The sequence below is a fragment of the Olea europaea genome, unplaced genomic scaffold, assembly GCF_002742605.1.
Source record: "Olea europaea var. sylvestris unplaced genomic scaffold, O_europaea_v1 scaffold915, whole genome shotgun sequence".
In the NCBI taxonomy this organism is placed as follows: domain Eukaryota; kingdom Viridiplantae; phylum Streptophyta; class Magnoliopsida; order Lamiales; family Oleaceae; genus Olea; species Olea europaea.
Genome location: NW_019267631.1, coordinates 3,193 through 12,856, shown reverse-complemented (window position 1 = coordinate 12,856; position 9,664 = coordinate 3,193). Strand labels below are relative to the sequence as shown.

General features: G+C 36.2%; 1 protein-coding gene across 4 annotated transcripts; it reads left to right on the top strand.

Annotated features, from left to right (window-relative positions):
• The first annotated feature begins 1,776 nt into the window (after positions 1-1,776).
• On the top strand, positions 1,777-6,555 carry LOC111392288 (uncharacterized protein At4g26450-like). Of its 4 annotated transcripts, none has more exons than XM_023017596.1 (5): positions 1,777-2,064; positions 2,537-4,322; positions 4,487-4,676; positions 4,882-4,936; positions 6,157-6,555. In XM_023017596.1, the coding sequence occupies exons 2-5, from the start codon at positions 2,590-2,592 to the stop codon at positions 6,207-6,209; spliced, it is 2,031 nt and encodes a 676-aa protein (XP_022873364.1). In that variant the 5' UTR covers positions 1,777-2,064; positions 2,537-2,589; the 3' UTR covers positions 6,210-6,555. The 4 variants fall into 4 exon arrangements, with proteins under 4 accessions (XP_022873364.1, XP_022873367.1, XP_022873365.1 ...); XM_023017597.1 differs by having other exon boundaries at positions 1,805-2,064; positions 2,382-4,322; XM_023017598.1 differs by having other exon boundaries at positions 1,805-2,064; positions 2,352-4,322.
• The last annotated feature ends 3,109 nt before the right edge of the window (positions 6,556-9,664 follow it).

Here is a 9,664-nt window from a genome sequence, read left to right as displayed (position 1 = left end):
TGATTGCAGTTTTTATTCATCTATAGTGGCACAAAAATGCACTATTGATAAATGAAAATTTCGTGTGGAATAATTTGTGGAAAATAGTAGTGTTGAAGTGGGGGAAGTTTCTTGCATAAGGAGGCGGCTGACTTTTTTCAAAGACAGGGACAAGCCATTACACACGATCGAGGGCCCACACTTCATTTGAATGTTTATATCCAAATCGTGGCTGTGTGTCGACTAAATCAGGTATTTTTTTTTTTTTCAATCTTATCATATATGTTAACAATATTTATTTTTTGATTTACTCAATATACTGAAGGTATTTGGTATTAGCACCATTGGCACTATTTTTAAAATCCTAAATCAATAAACAATTTTATTATGTGTGAAATTTTCAAGTTAAATGAAAAAGTATTCGTTCTTAGCAATCTAGTAGCTTAATACCTACCAAATTTTTCGAATTCATATATCAAATTCTGCGTGACCTCGTCGAAAAATGTACACACGAAACACATAGCCCTCAGCCCTCTTGGTAAAAAAGTTTGTTTAGAATAAATTTTGTGGAAAATGATTTCTTTGAAGAATTTGTAATTACAAAGTAGGAAAAGTACAAAATTATCTTATTAGAAGTAGCACTAATATATGTGAACACACTTGATTGATTCAATTAAATAAATCACGTGACGAAACATTTAAGTAAATCTATCATTTAATATCATGTAATTGATACTTAAATTAATACTTAATACAGTTGTGTTATTCTGAATAACGTTATTCGAGTAAATTTAACCAATAATCACTGAACTTTACACTTGATTACTACTTGCTCACTCATCTTTCACATATTACTGAATGCTCACTCATCTTTTCATATAATTACTCATTCACCACTCGTCTCTTCAAATAATTGAGCTACTTTTACGGCAAATTTTTGACAACTTCCGACCACAAAGAATGTTGAATTTTGATACCGTTGGAAATCCCACGATGTCCTCTTCAATTACCACCCAAAATCTCATTATAACTCCAAGGGATTCGATCGAAAAATTGCCTTAAAAGTCGCCCAAAAATTCTGAAATCTGCCCAGATTTTCAGATTTTTTGGGCGACTTTTAAGGCAATTTTTCGGCAACTTTCGACCATCAAAACTATCGAATTTTGATACCATTGGAAAGCTCACAATGCCCTCTTCAATTACCACCCAAAATTTCCTGATAACTCCAAAGGATTCGGTCAGAATAAACCCACAAAATCAGCATCTTGAAAAGGCGAAAATCCTGGACAGAGTTCGGGATGCTGACTTTGTGGGTTTATTCCGAACGAATCCTTTGGAGTTATCGGGAAATTTTGGGTGGTAATTGAAGAGGACATTGTGAGCTTTCCGATGGTATCAAAATTCGATAGTTTTGATGGTCGAAAGTTGCCGAAAAATTGCCTTAAAAGTCGCCCAAAAAATCTGAAAATCTGGGCAGATTTTCAGAATTTTTGGACGACTTTTAAGACAATTTTTCGATCGAATCTCTTGGAGTTATAATGAGATTTTGGGTGGTAATTGAAGAGGACATCGTGGGCTTTCCAACGGTATCAAAATTCGACATTCTTTGTGGTCGGAAGTTGTCGAAAATTTGCCGTAAAAGTAGCCCAATTATTTGAAGAGACGAGTGGTGAATGAGTAATTATATGAAAAAATGAGTGAGCATTCAGTAATATGTGAAAGATGAGTGAGCAAATTGTAATTAAGTGTAAAATTCAGTGATTATTGGTTAAATTTACTCAACGTGATTCTGTTAAAAATAAATTTAAAGAAAAAGGAATGTTAAAATCGAGCAAACATGGGCATGTATTCACACAACTGACATCGAAGTCAAATTGATTCATGGATTGCAAAAAAATTGGCCTAAGATTTACACACCTGCACTCGGTCCGCATAGATGTATATACATTTGAAAATATGTATATGAAAAAGTTTTGGGTGTTGCAATTGAATTGGTGATGAGAAATGGATCTCTAAGGCTAGTTTCTTGAATACTTCAGCTTTGGAACTCGTGCAACACCTATTTTGCTTCAGTCAATAAAGAAGGTAAGAAACACAAATGTTTGTACTAAATTTGAAGTTTTAATTGAGAAACTGTTAGATCTGCGTTGTTGAGACTTGATAGTATGCTTTTCTACGATTGGATTTGAGGATATTTACATCAAGATCTGTTCAAATTTCAGTTTTATCTCTAGCTCAAGTAAAAAGAATGTACTTAATTTTTAGGGCTTGGGAATAAAAATTGTTATAAAGGGACAGCATTAAAGTATTACTGTCTTGTTATTATTATTAATTAATTTTTTGAAGTGGAATATACTTTGCTTGCCTTGAAGGTTCTGATATTTGAAAATCTGCATCATCAGATGATGTTTTATGCAGTATTTGGATAATATGCAGAGATTGGGTTTATTAACCTGTGAAATATTTTTGGACGTGGTTTTTTGATTATGTTCCTTGTTCACGAGCGGATTTGAATCATCTGATCAAACATTGAGAAATCTTGTTGGAATTTTCTCAGTTGCCGAGTAGACTATACATAAACTAGCGCACACGTCCAGACATCTGAAAATCATGCAGTCAAGGCATCGTAATGGTCCAGGGAAAGGGTACAGATCTAATGCGACGGGGATGGGCAGCGTGGCCGTTGGCTCCCATAGTTTGCCTGAAGGAACAACAAGAGGTTCTCGGATGTATAATTTGAAATATAGGAACTATAATCGTGGTTCCCAAGGACGTGTTGGCCACTCAAAGCAGTTCCAGCTACCACTTGAGACTGACATTTTCATGGAAGCTGGTAAGTTGGCTGCTGAGTATTTGGTTTCTAATGGAGTGCTACCATCAAATGCAGTCTCAGGAAAGTGGCAAAATGGTGTCTTGAAGAAACAGATAGATTCCTGTTCGATGGATGCTCCAGGGGATGTAGGACCTGGTGCGAGAAGACACTGTGTTGAATATAATTCAATGGGGTCGAGAAGCTTTGCAAGAGTAAGTACAGGAGCTGAGTCCAACCATAACATTGGAAGAAAGAAGCCATGGTCTGGTAGGAATAGGGATTCCTCCTGTTTGGAGGCTGAAGGGGCTTCTTCTGGACATCTTGTTGGGCAGCCTGTGGATAAAGAAGGAGATGGTGGAGGGAAGACTTCATCTCCTGGTGAATTAACTCAAGAAAGTAACAATATGGCTGATCCTGAGTCTGGTGGTGCTTGTGCAAAAACAAGGTGTTCTGACAATGAGAAGGATCTCCAATCAAATGCTGACGAGGAAGTCATTAAAGACTCCAATGAGGAGAGCCAATCAGGAACTGGGGAGGCTAAAAAGGGATGCCATGACATTGATTTGGAGCAAAAAGAGGGCGAGAGCACGGAGGTCACAGCTTCTGCAGAGAAGGATTTAGAGAGCAAAGATGATATTGACTCAGGGATGCACTGCGAATTTGAAAATGTTTCCACTAAAACTTATTCTTCATCATCTATTAGAGGTATGCTGCTTGATCCGAATCCTATCACTGAAGACGAGAACATAAATAAGAATAAACTTTCTGAAGGCTCTGGATTGCATGCCACAGATATGCTCAATGATAGTTCTGCTGGTATTGCTTCTTCTGGTCAAAGTCATGAATTAAAAAGCATCGACTCTGACATTCTGAAAGGTCCAACTGTGGAGGAAAATGTGGGTGTTACACGTGTTTCGAGGACAGGACTGTGCTCAAAGGCTAGATCTTTTCTTGACAGATCTGTATTAAACGATCAAGAAGTGGATAAGGAGTTGCAGGAATTTCGAAGGTCCAGCTCCATGTTTATGGAAAGTGGCGAAAAACGAGCCTTAGTTGCTAGCTTTGATGGTAGGGAGGGAACTAAAAAACTTAGAGAATGGGCTCCCTTGAGAACTCGATCTGATGACTGCTTGCCTCGTGCTAACTCAATGGAAACTCAGCATAATTCACACAAGCCAGAAACTTCAAGCAGTAAGCATGTAATTTTGTCTCCTGATCAGAAGAGTTTGTGTATTTCACTATTTCCAAAAGGTCATGCTGAATCATGTCAATACACAGAAGAGAAACAGCTATTTCCGGGCTCTTTTAAGACTTTCGACCTTAATCTTATTGAGACTTGTGATGGGAATGAGAATATCACTGGAAGTGCAAAATTAGAAGCACCTATTGATGTTGATTTGTCTATAAGTAATTGCTATAGTCGCGTGTCTAATAAAAATGGTAAGCATGGAGTTGATGATAAAGACATTGAGGTGATTGATTTGGAAATTGATTCTGTGTATGAAGACAAGACCTTCACTCCAGAGAGAAGGTGAACTTTTGTTCTCAGTATGTTTCCTGTCCTTACATATCCACACATGTACAGTTACAGATGTACAAAAATCCTTGAAAATTCTAATATAGCAAAATATAATCTGCATTACATTTATTCGTCATCTGGAAAGTCTCTTATGATGGTATGTCTCAATTATGCAGAGCTGATACTGTATTTACTGGCCCGGATAGCTTCCCTAATAACGTACACGATGCTAATGAGATTCCTGACATCCGAGATGGTTATGGATTTGTGATGTCAGAATTGCTTGGAAATGATAGACCTGAATGTTCTTCTGTACCCACAGAGTTGGATTCTCAGCACAATGATTTGGGCCTTCATAATGGAGAGGTAAGGGGTGACTAATGATAACTTTCTGATTTGGAATAAAAGTTTCACCACTTTTTAGTGTCATGCATCAATCATGTCGAGTCTTCATATTATTGATACCTTTAATCGTGCAATGTATTTTCCATCTGCTTTGGTGACATCTGGCTGAGGAATGTTTTTGGTAATTAGAGACGAGTTCTTACTAACTTTTCAATGTTTATTGCAGGGGACTCTTTATGATGATGACCAGATATATATGTCTCTTGGAGAAATACCATTCAGTATGTGTTTATTAATTTTCTCATTTATTTAATTCATCCATCTTACGCATGTTTATTTTTTGATGAGGATGAACGACTTCTTCTGATAATAATATAAAGTCACAAATTACATCGTCATGTTGTAGGCATGTCGATACAGGACAGTTCTTTCTCAATAACCTTGTTTGTACAAAGTAATCCATGCTGGTTACCTTTAATTTCCATATTCAATCTTGAATTAGGCAGTGAAAAATTTTATCTGTGGAATGAATAGTGATAGTTTTTACTCTTAATGTCTCTCGAAAATAAGCTGTACATATTGTTGGTCATCCTCAAAGTTGTAGGTTTCATTCGGCAGTTTCTGTGTCATGTTTCTCAAATACCTTCTGTTTTCATGTTTTCATCCGTGTGCATTGGAATATGTCTTGTGTCCTCACTTCTAAAGGAAATTGTATTTCCTAATTCAAGCGTCCGGATGCATGTCACGAGTTGGGCCCAAAAATTTTTAAGATTTTTTGTCAAAATATAACTTTCCTGAAATATATAAAAGATAGAAAAACAGTCCATGTGAAACATAAGCTTTTGAAGTCTGGGCCAGCCTGGCCTAATGCGAAGTGATAATGCATGCTAAATATTTGTAATCCATAAAAATAAAGACAAACCAATTGAATAGACTGAATTTATGGCATGTTTATCTAGTTCAAATGTTCTGACACTACAGTTATAGCCGCTTAACTGCATATAATTGCACGCCCTCGACATCTGTGTCAGTGTGAGAGAGAAATCAACCGTCAGGATGGCATAGAGATGAATACCTAGGCCTATATAAGGAGCCTGCTTCTTCATTATAGTTGACTTGTGGATTTGTTAAGGTTCATAGGAGCCTCCTTCACCACAAATGAAGAAGTTTGAGTAAGGCCACGGTTGGTGGTTCATGCACATTCTTGGGTTGCAGAGGACAGTCGAGTCCGCTGCCAACTAAGGGTGCGTGAAGCCAGAGACGAGGTTACTTCCACGCTCTCTGAATTTGTAGTGAAGGAGGCTAATGTGTCATATGACATGTTATCTCCACAAGCCAACCGGCAATACTGGGGAAGGCCAGGCAAGTCTAATTAAGTAAATTTGTAAGTCTAACATTGCCTGAAGTAGATGGATATTTTGTACTCAGTTATATGGAGTATTGAACTATTGATGCTCACTCTATATCTCTCTCTAATTGCATATATATGGATCTGTTGTAGGCTTTCTGAAGGACTGGGAGCGGCCAACACAGGACCATGGAAAACCATTTTAAGTGGTCGTGTATCAGATGTTGCTTCGTTATTCCTGAACTCATTTTGAATACAACAGTTTCAACATCTTTGTTAAACTGCAAAGTCATCTGATCGTGTGGTATGATTTGCTCGTTATGGATTTGTGTATGAATCCTTCTGTTGGAGCTTTCAAAGAATTGAGTTGTCATTTTGCTGATCTATTTCACTAGCAATATGGTTCACTCCCATTTTACTAATATTTATTGTCAAAAATAGGCGGTGACAATGCCTTTGTGAAATGATAATTTAGCATTTACGCCCTATTGTAAAATCGCCTTTTGACTCATCTGAGATATAAATTGATTGCAGGATCGACCTTTTTTTGTTTTTTGTTTTTTTTTTTTTAAATGCTCTCTTTGATTCGTACATTTGAGATCTTTGTTGATTTTTCATGATGAGTGGCCCTAACGGGTCAATGAGTTGGTTTCATTAAGATTCATACATTGTAAGATTAAACCCCTGTTTGATTTTCATTACATTACATTACATTCTACTTTTCTCTCTCCTATTTTCAACCACACAATCTTCCATAAAATAATATTACACGTAAATCGAAAATTTTTCTTTCTTTTTCAACCACTCATTTTTCAAAAAACACTATTTTATACATTAAATTTTCCCCATAATGGGGGCCAAACAGGGGCTAATGCTTATGTATAAATTTTAATGTATATTTTCTTTGCTACATAGCAAGATTAATGCTTATGTATCATAAATGCTAATTAAACACCCGTCACTGTCACATCTTTTAATGAAACCAACTCATTGACCGGTGCTAATCACTAGTAATAATTTATAACAATATTGATGTAGTACCTGAGTAATATGCACCTGTCTAGGGTGCAGTGGATCCCACATTCTATAAATTGTAAAAAAATAAAAGATGATAGTGAATAGACTAATTAAAAGGAGACAATGAGTAGACTAATTAAAAGGAGAAGCTGAGTAGACTATGTAGCAATTGCTAATCTAAGTCGGACGATTCTTCAGTGACCCAAGATGCAGAATGATTTGATCCTTTCAAGGCAACCTTACAATTTTGTTGTCCAATAAACGAAAGTGGATTTTACTTCATCGAACAAAGTAAGGTCCATTGCCATCCAAAGTGATTGGATGCTTAAAGCTAGTGATGTTATACAAGATTATTCAAATGTGACTTATTATTTGTTGATGTCAAAACTTGTATCGGCTAATTTCGAGCCAACTTTAAGAAAAAGGAGAATTATGTTTTGTATTGGAAGATCATAGAAGGTAACTTGAGAGAATTTGATTTTGTAAAGGGTTTGTATATCTATATCCACGTCCTTAAGAAAACTATTCTTCCACTGTCTATACGTGATTTTCAGTCGAAATTACGTCAAATCAGCTACAGTGTTGAACTCGTAGGTCGGGTCACAGAATTCTCCTGTGATTGGTAGACGAGGCCGGTGGTCACATGTCAATGTTTTTCTCACCTGCAAATGATTTGAAGGCTTGAGGCCTCGGATTGGTGGTTTTGGGTGGTGATGATATCATGACATCATCTTTAACAAGTGTGTGTGACTAGGAGGTTGATGTGACAAGGAATAATCATGATATTTGTTGGAGTTACGGTGGCCAAATCCGAACTGAGGGTTATAGTCGAACTCACATCTGCCTGAGGTGGGGCCCGCGAACAACTTACATGAGATCGGAGTTCGATGGTCAACGTTATCAATTTTGTTAAATTCGATTGCGATCTAAATTAGTGCTAAACAAAGTATTGCACAACAATTGGTCATCATTATAAGATATGGAGTCGATTGTACCACAAATCTTTGAAATGGTAAAATGTGCATTCTGGTCCCGCTGCAGAATTCGGGGCAGAAGGGGAACATGCCTCGTGCTGTGACTCTTAATTTTCATTTCATTTTTTTTTAATTTTTTCATTTAAATCATAGTTTAAAAATAAAAATAAATCATAGTTTAGAATTAAAAATTAATAATTAAGTAAATGAGAACAAAAATGAGAGTATTTTGACGTTGTCCTTAATTGCCAGTTTATTACCACCCTCCTAGATTGATGTTAAATATCATAGATATTAGGAAAAATTGGAGCAACGGTTCCTAACCTTTTCATTTTTTGTAGACTTTATCCTTATCTTTATTTTGTGTCAACAAATGTCCCTAACCTTTCATAAATATGCACATGAGATCCATTTGGATGGAAACCGTTCAAAACACCATCAGAATGGGAAAATTTCTTAAACTATTTGCTACCGGCACGGTTTAATTGGACATTGATACCTTTTTGGACGGTATTTTAGACGATTTTATTAGATGCCGATTCCTTCATTTTTTCGATCAACTGATCGTGTTTTGGATGGTTTCCGTCCAAATGGATCTCAAGTGCATATTTATTAAATGTTAGGAACCTACACTAACACAAGATAAATGTTAGGGTAAAATTTATAAAAATGAAAATATTAGGGACCGTTGCTGCAAATTTCCCTAGATATTATATAGCATCATTTTTTGACTTTATTACTTATTATGAGTTTGGTTACGCTTAAAAAGTTTAAGTAAATATGTAAACTTTATAAGAAATATTTTTACAATAGATGAAATAACGTGAAAATAAATAAGTTGTTTATTTTAAGTAAAATAAAAAGTTACTATTGAAAGACTAACATTTTTCATTAAAACTGAAAGGAAAAAAAAGAGTAAATTATTAGATAGGTTATATTCAAGTGGGCCAAATCTTGTGAAAGTCGCATTCAACTTTATCATCTACAATGATGATTTTACTCATGTGGGACCAAAATTCTAAGTTTATTAAAAGAGAATCTTCAGTGGAGCGGGCGCACCATCCACGGGGAGACGCCACCTCGATAGGTGACCCACACACCTCAAGGGTGTGTGGGGAGCCACCCGCCAAGGTGGCTCAACCTGATAGGGCGGTCCGCCCTATTAAAGATTCTTTCGTTTATTAAATAGGTTGGGATTCAAAATCTTATTAGACTTGTAACTATACTATATAGAAGATTGAGATTAAAAAATGTAGTTTTCCCTAAAGAATAATGGTTAAAAGCAAAAAAAAAAAAAAAACACTCAATTATTAAGTTGGCTCTGGCTGCTGGTTTCACGATTTAAGGTTAATGTTTGCTGTTGACGTTTTGCAAATCTTCATGATTATTTTTGCAGAGAAGAATTAATTCACAGGGCATCATGAGCAGCTCGTCGCGAATTGCCATTAAAACTCGACAGAAATTATGCTTGCGACACACTATCGACCAATCAAAGAAGATGATGACGAGAAGCTTAATGTGCATGGCCACGAACGACGTGACGGACATTGTGCATGCTCTCATAACTAGTTTTTCGAGTTTCTAAGTGGAGAAGATGATAAAATTGTACAACACCGTCTTGGCCATGAAAGCCGTAAAAATTTTTGGCATCGTAATAATGACGCAGCAAA